General features: G+C 36.1%; 2 protein-coding genes and 1 non-coding gene across 4 annotated transcripts in view; 1 reads left to right on the forward strand and 2 right to left on the reverse strand.

The window, feature by feature from the left end:
- The window catches only part of Polr2b (RNA polymerase II subunit B), a 45,221-nt gene extending 36,963 nt beyond the window's left edge, over nucleotides 1-8,258 (forward strand). For both annotated transcript variants that reach the window (XM_046467739.2, XM_058570919.1), the window contains 7 exons: nucleotides 738-988; nucleotides 1,070-1,159; nucleotides 1,448-1,555; nucleotides 2,297-2,410; nucleotides 2,801-2,961; nucleotides 6,815-7,010; nucleotides 7,780-8,258. In XM_046467739.2, coding sequence (XP_046323695.1) covers nucleotides 738-988; nucleotides 1,070-1,159; nucleotides 1,448-1,555; nucleotides 2,297-2,410; nucleotides 2,801-2,961; nucleotides 6,815-7,010; nucleotides 7,780-7,869 — 1,010 coding nt within the window. In that variant the 3' untranslated portion in view covers nucleotides 7,870-8,258. The remainder of the gene's footprint in view (nucleotides 1-737; nucleotides 989-1,069; nucleotides 1,160-1,447; nucleotides 1,556-2,296; nucleotides 2,411-2,800; nucleotides 2,962-6,814; nucleotides 7,011-7,779) is intronic.
- Igfbp7 (insulin like growth factor binding protein 7) overlaps nucleotides 8,164-13,428 on the reverse strand; it is a 67,513-nt gene continuing 62,248 nt past the window's right edge. The window contains exons 3-5 of the mRNA XM_046468013.2: nucleotides 10,088-10,204; nucleotides 9,333-9,459; nucleotides 8,164-8,431 (exon numbers count right to left, since the gene is read on the reverse strand). Of these exons, the coding sequence (XP_046323969.1) occupies nucleotides 8,412-8,431; nucleotides 9,333-9,459; nucleotides 10,088-10,204 (264 nt within the window). The 3' untranslated portion in view covers nucleotides 8,164-8,411. The remainder of the gene's footprint in view (nucleotides 8,432-9,332; nucleotides 9,460-10,087; nucleotides 10,205-13,428) is intronic.
- On the reverse strand, nucleotides 11,875-11,978 carry LOC124110038 (U6 spliceosomal RNA). The gene has a single exon (XR_006857165.1). It is a non-coding gene; the product is annotated as a U6 spliceosomal RNA (small nuclear RNA).

The following is a 13,428-nucleotide window of genomic DNA, read 5'->3' on the forward strand; positions in this document are numbered from 1 at the left end:
ATTTTCATGGGAGCTCTCCTTTTCTCTCCCAGACTGTGGTGTGACTGTAATATTTGTAAACATTTAAAAAATAAATGAGAACATATCAAATATTTGCTGTTTCTAATGGAAAACTCAAATTTACTTTCTAGTTGTTATTTATTTTCATAGATATGTAAAAACTACTTATACAGTGGGATAGATGGGATGTTCCCAGGGGGATGTGGTGTCTTCTACAATTTTGACTTCTCATAGGCATTGCATAAAGGTAAACATTCCATTTCCTTAGGTTTGTTCCTGTTACTTCATTTCCATTGGGTGTTTTATGTGGTAGTGAATTATGTTCAGTGGAGTTAAGACAGCACAAGATGGAATTCATCATTCTGTGAGAAGACATGTGCAGAGGACACAGATTTTCTTTGTCTCATATGATGTGGAGATGGCAACACACACACTTACCCAAAGCCACTCAGTAGATGTCTGTCATGGGACCATCTGCTCAGTCCAGTGTTCTTTTTCCTTACAGACTTTATTTTAAAAATGAGGCATTACAGAATTCAGCATAGTTTGTAATATTTGCAATAAGTACTTATTACTAAACGTGATTTGTGATGGTAGAGATTTCTGTGAACTTCCCACTGACTTAGAACTTGTTGATGTGTGTGAATTTTAATCTTTGTTGGGGATTGTGGGACGTTTTCATTACTTTTCTGTATGGGAGTATCATTTCAGAAAATTCTATGTCTGTTTTCTCACAGGTATGAGGCATGCCATTTATGACAAGCTGGATGACGACGGTTTGATAGCTCCAGGAGTTCGTGTATCTGGAGATGATGTTATTATAGGCAAAACAGTCACCTTGCCTGAAAATGAAGATGAATTGGAGAGTACCAATAGACGCTATACCAAGAGAGACTGTAGCACTTTCCTTAGAACCAGCGAGACAGGCATTGTGGATCAGGTTATGGTAACTCTCAACCAGGAAGGATATAAGTTTTGTAAAATAAGGGTGAGTATAATTTATTCATTCTGTGTAACTGGTTTTAGGAAATAAACCAACTTCACTTCACCTATTTTTATGTGAATTTAGGTACGCTCTGTTAGAATTCCACAAATTGGAGACAAATTTGCTAGTCGACATGGTCAGAAGGGTACCTGTGGTATTCAGTATAGACAAGAGGTAGGTATCTTTGATCTCACTCACTCCTAACCCAAAGTTTTGTTGAACATTTTATTAAATCACAGTTTTTTTTTTTTTTTTTTAAACATAGTGTAGTTTATTCTTTTATGGGCAGTACTTCTCACAATCTTCTTTAAATCTTAAATTTTAGTGTTGAATGTGAACATACCACCTTGAACAGATTTAGGACATGCAAAATTTGGGGACGATGTCAGTTTTGGTTTTGAAAATAAAAGTAAGATTTTCAGTTTCTTTTAAGTTTTTTTACTGAAAATATTTTCTTTATAGGATATGCCTTTTACCTGTGAAGGTATTACCCCTGATATCATCATAAATCCCCATGCCATTCCCTCTCGTATGACTATTGGTCACTTGATTGAATGTCTTCAAGGGAAGGTAAGAGATTGTCTTGAAAAATACAGGTTGTACAATGATGATTTTTTTCAAAATGATGATAGATTATTTCTCTTATATTTGAGCCAGGACACTTTGTTTAAAGCTATATACTTATTTTCTTGCTTTCAAATTATTTACAATTCTGCCTTCCTCCACTTTCTTTTTTTTTTTTTAATTTGCAAAATTATGGCTAAGAAAGAATTTTTTAAGACACGTTAACTTCTATCTACAAAGATGGTTATCTTATTAACTGGTTCTTTTCTACAGATGGAAGAATTAATTTATTGGTAGTTAGTTCATTGTGAACTAAGTAATTTTATAGCTATATTTTCAGCTGTGCATCTATCTTTCCGTGGAGGTTTTCTAATGTTAAGTGTCTTAATAAGATAGAACGGCTATAGGCTTATACATGAATGATGTCATTTTCCTTGAGCCAGCAAAAGTATTTGGGAGTCTTAGCCCATGGGTAGATTTATATTTGAAGGCTTATAATTTGAGTTTTTCCTCTTTAGATTAATTGATTTGTTATGAATATTTTGTGGAAGATATTAATAAAATGAGTCTTGATATTTTACAGCTTTTAAGTCCTAAATTTTCCTTACTACAGAAAGAGTTTTTATAGTTGAATGTATTTTTATTAATGTATAACTTCTAAGGGGAAACAAAATGGAAGCAGCATTTTTATTAAGATTTCTTTTTTAATTGGTGTGAAGTATCATTTTCAATACTTTTATTTCAAAGGTATCAGCTAACAAGGGTGAAATTGGTGATGCTACTCCATTTAATGATGCTGTTAATGTACAGAAGATTTCTAATCTTTTGTCTGATTATGGCTACCATCTCAGAGGAAATGAGGTATATTTTCTATTACTGTAGTCATTTGTTATATGTATTCTTTTTTTGTATGTGTGTAGTTTTATTCTTAAAAATCAAAACTTTTTATTGAAGTATAGTACATATTTTCAGATATGTAAACAAATCATAAATGGACAGCTTGATGAATTTTCACAAAACAAACACACCTGCATGACTAATGTCAGGATCTAGAAAGGAAAATGATTGTTTTATGCCTAGAAGCTCCCTTCCAGTCACTATCTCCCACCCACACTGCAAGCTAGCCACTCTCTTGACTGCTAACATTATACATTAGTTTTGATTTTACAAATGGAATTATATAGTACATGTACATATGTCCTTTGAACTTGTTTAATATATTTAATTCTGTGCTTCAAAAATCTGTTTCAGGTCCTCTACAATGGGTTCACTGGTCGAAAAATCACATCACAAATTTTTATTGGCCCGACTTACTACCAGCGTTTGAAACATATGGTGGATGACAAAATTCATTCTCGTGCTAGGGGACCTATTCAGATCCTAAATAGACAGCCCATGGAGGGGAGATCTCGGTAAGAGCACTTCTTCATCATCTTTGTTATTAATTAGTTGTTTATTTGAAAAATGTCAAACATGTAAGAATAGGAATCGTTGTATAATAAATGCCAATGTTCCTGTCACCCCACTTCTAGTTATCAACTCATGACCAATTTTATAACCAAATCCATCTCCCCACTTGGAATAACTCATGATTATTTCTCAACTAGGCCCAGACATCATATAATTTTTTTTAAAATATTTCAGATATATTTATAAAAGAGTAGTTCTCAAATTTCTTGATCCTGTGACCCTAGAGAGCTTTTGTTCATGCAAGTCAGGTATATATTAATACTTATTATGTTAGAAATTAAAACTGGACCAGGTATGGTGGTACATACCTGTAATTCCAGGGACTTGGAGGCTGAGGCAGGAGGATTGCAAGTTCAAGGCCAGCTTTCACAATTTTAAAAACAAAAAGAGCTATAACAAATTTATAAAAATAAGGGATAGGGCTCATTGTAGAGTGCCTCTGGGTTAAATCCCTAGTGTGAAGCAAGTGCTGCTCTACTACTGAGCTTCAGCCCCAGCCCTGCAGTTATTTTCCAAATGTATTGAAGCATCATGATTGGTCATTTGGAAAATATTGGTTCATTGAGGTATATAGAATTTCAAATGTTGACACATTTCATTACACACATGTGTGTGTGTCAAAGAATTGCATTTGTTAATATCACCGCTGATGTCATTTAGAAAAGCCTTCACTGAGAAGTATGAAGCCTGTGGTTGTGGGTGGTTTTCCAAAATTCTGATTTTTTTTTTTTTTTTTTTTTGCTTAGGTCAAATTTTTAATCATGATTTTCAACAGATGCTCAAAATTGTTATTCTTGGAGTGAAAAGTTCACTTTGTTCATTTTCTTTCATTTCTTGTTCATTTCTTTGTCTGCCAGATATCTAAGTTTGAATTAACATTGTTTGTGTGAATGTTGATGATAACATGGTTGGTGTCAGCTGGCTTTCAGGTAGAAAAAGTATGCTCTATGAGAGAAGTGACTTGTTCAGAATTGTGCAAGTGCTTTTCTGCCAAGACAGCCATCTTCATTATATAGCAGATGTGCTTTTTGAGGACTTCCTTTTTGTTTGGAATATTAAAAAGGGTCAGGTTTGATAATCATTTCTACTATTTCATTAAGGACATTCTTGGGCTGAGAATGTAGCTCAGTTGGTAGAGTGCTTGCTTAGAATTCGTGAGGCCCTTGTTTAAATACTTAGCACTACAAAAAAAAAAAAGATTTTCTTAAGTAAAACTGACCTTTACTTAGAGTGCAAATACAACTATACAACTTCTGGTATAGTTGTATTTGCCTTGATTTGTGCTAAGGTGTCACTGGTTTTTATTCACTTTTACATCAGCAGTGCAAATGTGAACACAGTGAAATAGGCAAATAGTACTTGTTGGTAGTATTATAGAAATACTTTTGACCCTCAGGTGGTCTACCGAGCATACTTTGAGAGACTCTGCTTTAAAAGATTAGTATATTTTAAAAAGACCCTAACCACAATACCTTTTTAAAAATATTTTTTTAGTTGTAGATGGACACAATACCTTTATTTTATTTATTTATTTTTAGGTGGTGCTGAGGATTGAACCCAATGCCTCATACTTGTGAGGCAACCTCTCTGCCACTGAGTCACAATCCCAGCCCACAAAACCTTTTTAATATTATTAAATACTCAAGAGTTCAAATTTGTAATTATTACATAATTCTTTAAACTGTTTGTTGGTTTTTAATCAGGATGCAAATAAGGTCATGTTTTGCAATTGATGTTTCTTTTTTTATTTTTTAGTTGTCAGTGGATCCTTAAAATATTTATGTGGTGCCAAGACTTGAACCCAGTGTCTCACAGCTAGGCAAGTGCTACCACTGAGCCCAATTCTAGCCCTGAAATTGATGTTTCTTAAGTTCTTTAAAGAAAAAAAATAAATCTATAAGTTGACCTCCATCCTTTTCTTCTTCTAGGTTATTGAAGAAATGGGACTATTTTGGAGATTTTTTAACTAGTCTGGATTTTGCTGATTACATCTCAGGGCTGTGTTTTTTTTTTAATAAATAACTAATTTGATCAAAAAGTTTGATATTTAGGGTTTGAGGTTTTGTTTGTTTGTTTGTTTTTAATGTACTGAGGATTGAACTTAGTGTGCAGTACCACTGAGCTATACCCCTAAGTTATTTTGAGACAGGGTCTCACTAAATTGCTGAGGCTGACCTTGAACTTGTAATTTCCTGTCTCAGTGTCTCAAATTCCTGGAATTACAGGCATGTGCTACCATGCCTGGCCTCAGGCTTGAGATTTCTACAGTAATACCTCTTAGGTGGTATTATGTACTTCCAATGTCTGGTTGCCTTTCTTTTTATGATTTTAGTAGCTACTGATGATCATTGCCTTAAACCCTTGATGAAAAAGGGATTGCAAACTGATGAGATTCTAATTTTTATCATTCCTTCTTCATTAGCTGGACTACTTCTCATTTTTCTTTAACTAGTTACCTGTTATGTAGTTCTTATGGTAAAGGCAGGGTAAAGGTTGTTTAGCATTTTCCAAAGTTGAACAATGACTTTTTTTTTTTTTTAAAAGAAACTCAGGGGACTCTTGTCCCAGAGGCTGTGATTCTGCCTATCAGGAGAACCTTTTTTTGGGGGGTGGGGTACCAGGGATTGAACTCAGGGGCATTCAACCACTGAGCCACATCTCCAGCCCTATTTTGTATTTTACTTAGAGACAGGATCTCACTGAGTTGCTTAAGCTTCTTGCTAAATTGCTGAGGCTGGCTTTGAATTCCTGGTTCTCCTGCCTCAGCCTCCCGAACTACTGGGATTACAGGTGTGCACCACCACACCTGGCTCAGCAGGAACTTTTTTATTTTTGTAATACTATAATAAACCCATTGGTTTTATTTTATGTATTTTATGTTATGAAAATTGCCATCATCCACTTGTACAATGTGTTTCATTTCTGTGTTGGGGAAACCTGTTTTTCTATTACAGTTGCCAACATTGCTTTTATTTCAGGCTTTCCTTCCTGGGAGACTCATTCATTGAGAAGCTGCTTTGTTTAGATTGACTTTTTAATTCACTTTTGAATATACAGTTGAATTCTAGAAAGTTAAATGATAACATGATGAGCCTATACACTTTGTATTTTATGAGGAAAATTATATGCTATACTTGAGATCTAATGTTATCTTCCATTTGGGTACCTTTTAATGAACATCAAATGTTGTTAGGCTTCTTTCTCTCCTACCAGGCAGAGAGAATGCTAGGTGTTTTAGTTGGCTATTTTGCTGCTGTGACTAAAAGATCTGACCAGAACAATTGTAAAGGAGGAAAAGTTTATTTGAGAGCTCAGGGTTTCAGACGTCTTAGTCCATAGAAGGCTGGCTCCATTTCTTGGGGCTCAAGGTAATGCAGAACATCATGGTGGAAGAGTGTGGCAGAGGGAATTAGCCTGCTTGGTGATCAGGAGCAAAGAGAGAGAGATCTCCACTTGCCAGATACAAATATATACCCCAAAGCCATGCCCTGATTCCCACCTCCTTGAGCCACACCCTACCACTTAAGTTACCATTTAGTTAATCCCTGTTTAGGGGATTAATTCACTGATGAGTTAAGACTCTTACAATCCAGTCATTTCTCCTTTGAACCTTCTCGCACTGTCTCACACAAGAGTTTTTTGGGGACACCACATCTAAACCATAACACTAGGATGTATAAATTAAAGCTGGATTCTCTTTGTTTACTAATATCATTCTTAACCTTTGCTGTTAGTCAAGGTGGTGTTTATAATTAAAGATAAGCACAAAATAATCTGATGTTTTCCCCTCAATAGTGATGGTGGCCTGCGTTTTGGAGAAATGGAACGAGATTGTCAGATTGCCCATGGTGCAGCCCAGTTTTTAAGAGAAAGATTGTTTGAGGCATCAGATCCATATCAGGTTCATGTTTGCAATCTTTGTGGAATAATGGCAATTGCTAACACCAGGACCCATACATATGAATGCAGGGGCTGCCGCAATAAAACCCAGGTGTGTATAGACTTGATCTTTTTTTCTTTTTAAGGAAAGGAACTCAGATTGTGGGCTTTTTTAAAAAAAAAATTTAATTGTAGGTGGACACAATACCTTTATTTTTTTTTTTATTTATATGTGGTGCAGAGGATTAAACCCAGGGCCTCATATGGGCTAGGCGAGCGCTCTATGGCTGAGCTACAACCCCAGCCCCTGATCATTTTTTTAAGGATATAATCATGTAAGGCTGTTTATCCAGGCAGATTGAGTGTGGTGGGACAGGTTTTCCTTTTCACAATTTTGGTAACATACCTCTGTGAGATGCCTAGTTTTTTTTTTTTTTTAAATTTGTTCCAATTAGTTATACATGATAGCAGAATGAGAGATGCCTAGTTTTAGAAGGAAAAATATTTAGATTTTTCCAAATCAGCTGAAGTTTGATATAATCTATCCAAGTTGTTCATGTCTTTGAAATAATAAGGCCTTGCATAGGAATTTTAAACAATGAATTTTTCTTAAACCGTTCAAGGAGGTGAATACAAATTGTGCCTGGCAAAAAAGCTACAAAACAACACAGTTCAAGGCCAGCCTGGGCAACATAGCAAGAAACAAAATAGCCTGCTAGGAGGAAGGAGCACCATGAAGCAAGGTGGCAGGATAGGTGGTCACTTCAATGCTGCTCATTCACTTGCCATCTATAGTACCAAATCCTTAACCTGTTTCTCCGGTAGAGAAATGGGGTCACTTGCATACAGTCTGCTAATTACTATTTATTTTTTCTTTTCAGATTTCTTTGGTGCGAATGCCTTATGCGTGCAAGCTGTTGTTTCAGGAACTTATGTCTATGAGTATTGCACCTCGAATGATGAGTGTTTAAATCTTTTAAAGGATTCTCAACCACATTGTTGTAAATGTCCATGTCTTGCTGGGCACAGTGGTGCAGGACTGTAATCACAGCAATGTGGGAGGCTGAGGCAGGAGGATGGCAAGTTCAAGGCCAGCCTCAACAATTTAGCTAGACCGTATCTATCTACAAATAAATAAATGAATAAAAAGACTGAGGATGTAGCTCAATGTTGGAGCACCCCTGGGTTTTATCCACAGTACAAAAAACAACAACAAAAAAAACCTGTTTTACTTCTATGATATGGCTTTAAAAAATGACAGTGTATTGAGTTGCGATAGAAAGCATTTTATTTGTTTTGTTTAATGATATGCATGTTTTTCTTCTGTAAATAGACAATAAAGTTTTGTAGATAGTCTTGATGTGTTGTCTTTAATTGGTATCCTGTGTTAAAACAAGTGACTATAACTAAAGCATTAGTGAATTGGATTAGAGAAACTTGTTACTAGGCAAGAACAGGGTTGTAGTTATTTGTGACTACTTTTAGCTCTTGTTGAGTAATATTTTTTTTAGGTTTATAGTTCAGCACCTTCACCTGTTAAAAAGATAAAAAGATAAAAATTAGTTGCATGTATGGACATGGTTGACTTTCTAATTAGCATTTAGTTCAGTGTTTCCAAATAAATAAAGATGCTAAAATGCATAAATAAAGGGTTAGGCATGGTGATTTGCACTTGTTGTCCCAGTTACTTTGGAGGCTTTGGCAGGAAGATCTCTTGAATCTGGAGTTCAAGGCCAGCCTGGGCAACATAGCAAGACTCCATCTCTACCTTGGGATAAGGGATATATTGGGTAATAGTATAAATGATATGCTGAGGTCCTCCTGGGAATTTTAGCTATACAACGTTAGATGTGGAAGGCAGTTCTGCTATATTGATCCATGTAAAAAAGAGGACCTTATTATAGGCCTGGAAGAGCACATTTCACAAACACCATGTTGAGGTCCAACAAGGTTAAGGAACTTAACTTCGTGGTCCAGCTCTCATTAAAAAATAAATGCCATGTGGATAGAAAAGATTATGGGAAATACAAGCAATTCCAGTCAGGTTTGAGTTTTGACTCTACTTGAAGATAAGGTGAAAGCTTCTAAGTCATAATATTGGCCTTCATCAACCATCCAAATACTCTTTTGGAACCACGTATTCTACATTTTAATGGCATATTTAATGTCCTTGGGGATTCCTGACTTTACTGAATTTTTATTAATAGTTTTTTTTAAAAAAATATTTATTTAGTTGTAGATGAACACACAGTATATTTATTTTTATGTGCTGCCTAGGATCCAACCTAGTGCCTCAACACTTGTCAGGCAAGCACTTTACCTTGAGCTATAGTCCCAGCCCCCTAATGATATGTTTGATGCTTTGATTCTTGGTTCTGTTTATTAAGCAAATCACTAGTTATTCTTTCAAGTGGCTGTGAGATTGATTATATACCTTTTTTCACTGGTATTTCATGTAAAGCATCAACCACTGTAATTTTTGCTGATGCAGAAGCCTGTCCTTGGGAATTGGATGCATGACACTCGTATTCTCCAGCATCTTCCTTACTTAGGGGAGATACCTGTGGGGAGAAAAAGGATCTTTAGTTCTTCTGTGGTGGCTTTTTTTTTTTTTTTTTTTCCTTTTAGTAGCTTCCATTATATCATAGTTTCCTAAGATGACCAAAGAATTTTAGTAAAGATACTATCAGAAGTAGTGCAAGTCCTGTGCTGGAAGACTTATGGTCTGTTGAGAGGATTCATACTCTGAGGAAATGTCATGGGCAACTTTTGAAATATTGTTGAAGTTAAAAACTAGATAGGTGCACATACCAATGTTAGGGAAACCTTGATATTTCTAAGTAGTATCTGAATATCAAATGTAAACTAAAATATTCATTAGTCACTACTCAATTAAAATAATGCTTGGGTCATTTAGTTTCCCATAAGAATTTTGCTTTGAACTTTTAGGAAAATTTTTTTTTGAGTTCTCATTAATTCATTGGTTGTTTCTAAAACATCCAGTCAACTTCAACTCTTCTTTTATTTAGTTCCCTTTGAAATGGGACCAATGACCGACTCCTTGGTCAGGCTGTTCCAGAGATGTGGAAGAGGAAGTACTTTTCAGGCTGGCAGGACACTGGGTACATTTACCAGGGCTGTGAGTGTCTAATCCTAAGAACAAAATTCTTGCCAGCTCTTGGTACTCACCAGCACCCAGCCAGTTACTTCATGCTTTTCTGGGCCACCCCGGGTCTGAATGGCCAGGTTGTCCCGGTCACCAGGCAAGAGTTCTGTCCTTTGAACTCCATACTGACCCCTTTGTACCTGCAAAAACACAAGGAAAGTCAGCTCTCTGCATCAAAACATCAACTTGGAAATGGCTACATTTCCAAAATTGCTCTTGGTGGTCATCAGACATTCTCATTGGGTTAAACCCAGCACTTTACCTACAAGTTCCCTTTACCCAAATACTTGTAAAACAGAAGTCCTCTTAATTCCTCTATTCCCCTGTAAGCAGCATGTTTTAAACAAAAATAATGTGCTTCTCTACACGCTTGGAGAATGTACGAGGCCAGCCTTTCCTGCCACTGGCTGCTATCACTCACCCAGGCCCTTAGAAATTCTGCTCCTCAGTACTGGGCCTTTCTTGCCTAACAGGCCATGTTAGACTGACAGTCATCTAGTGCTAGTTTGATGCTTGGGGTCCTTGGGGCTCTTCCTGTAACAGCCTAATGAATGGATAAATAGTAGCTAGAGTCCAAAGCTAGTTCTATTACTTTGTTCTGAGGGCTAAGTATTCATCAAATGATTTACAGAAGACCTGAGGTCAAAAAGACCTGTCAAATACATGCCGCTATCCTTGTTCTCTTATGGCAAAACTTGCTGCCTATTTCTGTGCATGTCATGATGGGATTCAGAAGATGAGTTAAGAGGAAATTCAGTTGGTTTAATGAATATCGTCCTTACTTTCCCCTTCATCTTAAAAGTTTATTATATAAGCTTTGGAAAATATACAGAAGAAATTTACTTGTAATCCCTCCATGTGTACTCCTTAGCAACTCAGTTTTTAAGTTTTTTAAAAAAAGATACAGGAAGTAATGTTTGTTCATTCTATCCTAGGCCTCTTTTAAGAACCAAGTGAATGTTTACTGTTAGTATCTTTGTAATTAGGAAGGATTTACAACATCAGAAAGGTAGTTTCCTTTTAATTTTCTTCTATGCCAAAGCCAGTTAATTTTTTTTTTTTTAAATGGAATTTCCCCACATTGCCACCATTCGAAAAAAACCAGATAATTCAATATCTTTCTCTCATGAATGCTATAAAGACAAAACAGATAACTGGAATGTTTTGCCTTCAGTTTTCCAAATAGCTGGTAGAAATAGCAGCTTTTGAAATAGTTACTTAAAAATGGTCTTGGGGCTGGGACTGAGGCTGTAGCTCAGTGGCAGAGCACTTGCCTAGCATGTGTGAGGCACTGGGTTTGATCTTTAGCACCACATGAAAATGAAACAAAATAAAGGCATGCTGTCCATCTACAACTACAAAAAAAAAAAAAAAAAAAAGGTCTTGGAGCCGACAGTATAGCTCAGTAGTATACAGTGCTTGCTTAGCATGTGCAAGGACCAGGGTTTGGTCCCCAGCACACGCAACACAACACACACGTTAATAATGATTCTTAATATTTTGGGATAAGCATTAATTTGATTCATGGTTAAAAGTAGTATCTCTGGCTTTTATTTATGAAATCCCAGAAACATAAAAAATTGGGAGGGGATTTGCTTTTGAAAAATATATTTTAATGCTTTGGGAAAGTGAAGATAAAAAACATGGGGCTGGGGATGTGGCTCAAGCGGTAGTGCGCTCGCCTGGCATGCGTGCGGCCTGGGTTCGATCCTCAGCACCACATACAAACAAAGATGTGTCTGCCGAAAACTAAAAAAATAAATATTAAAATTAAAAAAAAAACATTCATCTTTTCTATTAACTGGTAAAAAAAAATATGGAATGCTTCATGAATTTGCATGTCATCTTTGCACAGGGGCCATACTAATCTCTGTATCCTTCCAATTTTAGTATATGTGCTGCCAAAGCAAGTACTCGTATAAAGGTTTTGTGTGTGACCAAAACAAAAACACTTCAGCACAGATATATACTGGATCTTAGCAACTGAGTGGTTGATCCTTAGATCATGTAGCGCTTAGTAAAAAGCATTTTGTGCTAATTAACCCAATCCACTATGCATGGAGAAATTGTTCTTGTTCAACACAATATTTAACAGGACTCATAATGTATTTTAATTAACACATTATAAAAAGTTATACACCATGTAGAAAACATGGAAATGCCTGGAATTTTTATGTGGCAAACTCTCCCTTACTTGAGTAAGTAGAGCTTAAATGCTGACAAATATGTATTTTTTCTACTTAAAAAATGATGCAGCCTGAGAAATGTGGTTTCTAAGACAATTCTGAAGATATTCAATAGGCTGGAAGTGGCTCAGAGTCTTAATGTTGAAGGGCAGGCAGGAGAGACTGCCTTGTCAATCACCATGGGAGGCTGACCCATGAAGTTATTTCAGCCTTTCTGGTTGTACTTTAGTTACAACAAAGTCTTCCTGAATCCTATTATTGTAATGAGCAATAAATAAGACAAAGTTCCAGTGTTTATAGAATAAGAATAGGTTAGTTTGATTGTTGTAGGTTAAAAGATTTCAAGAGTTTGCTGATTTCTGGGAAACTTTAAAGGACATTTATGTATTATAGAACATATTTGCTTTTTGGCAAATCTTCAGAAGAGTTTTATGATGAAATAGAATGTGCATCTCTGTTAAAACATTCAAATCCCTAGTCACTGTAAACGAATAAAAGATGAAATGACTGGGAAAAAAAATTTGTAATACATGATCAAGGGTCAACATCTTAAATTTAAAAAAGCCACAAGCTGATTGTAATAAGGAACACTTCAATATAAAGTGGGCAAAAGGCAAATGAGAGGGCGGTTCAGAGATGAGAAAACCCAGACGTGAAAATCTTCTTAATGTAGTCAAGAAGATGAAAGCAATAATGAGATGTATTAACCCAACTGAAAAGGGAGTTATTCAGTTCTGGGTGGCTGCAGGGAAATGGCACCCCCCCCCCCTCCCGCTGGTGAGAGTGACTTACTGCCATCCTTAGATAGTAATTGGACAATGTCTATTAAGACAGGTAGTTTGACCTAGTCCTGTAGCTTTGGGGGCATCTACCCTAAGGAAATGGAAGCAGTAGTGTATAGGAGATGTGTACTAAGATGTTAAGGGAGCATTGCTTAAGATGTGAAAAAAAAAAAAAGGAAACAATGAAAACAATACAGGAATGGTTTAATAAATCATGGCCCCTCCATCTGTGGAATATTATAGCTACTGAGAAGAAGGCTTAAGGGATGTCCATGAAGTATTTATTAGAGAAAAGCAAATCCAAACGAATCTATTAGCAGACTGTTTTCATTTTACCGCTCACGCTAGAGGGTATGTTTTTGTATGTTTGAAAAGGGGAAGAGAAGGACACAAACC

Source organism: Marmota monax, unplaced genomic scaffold, assembly GCF_021218885.2.
Source record: "Marmota monax isolate L192 unplaced genomic scaffold, Marmota_monax_Labrador192_F-V1.1 WCK01_AAM20220418_F8-fsc00025, whole genome shotgun sequence".
NCBI lineage: Eukaryota > Metazoa > Chordata > Mammalia > Rodentia > Sciuridae > Marmota > Marmota monax.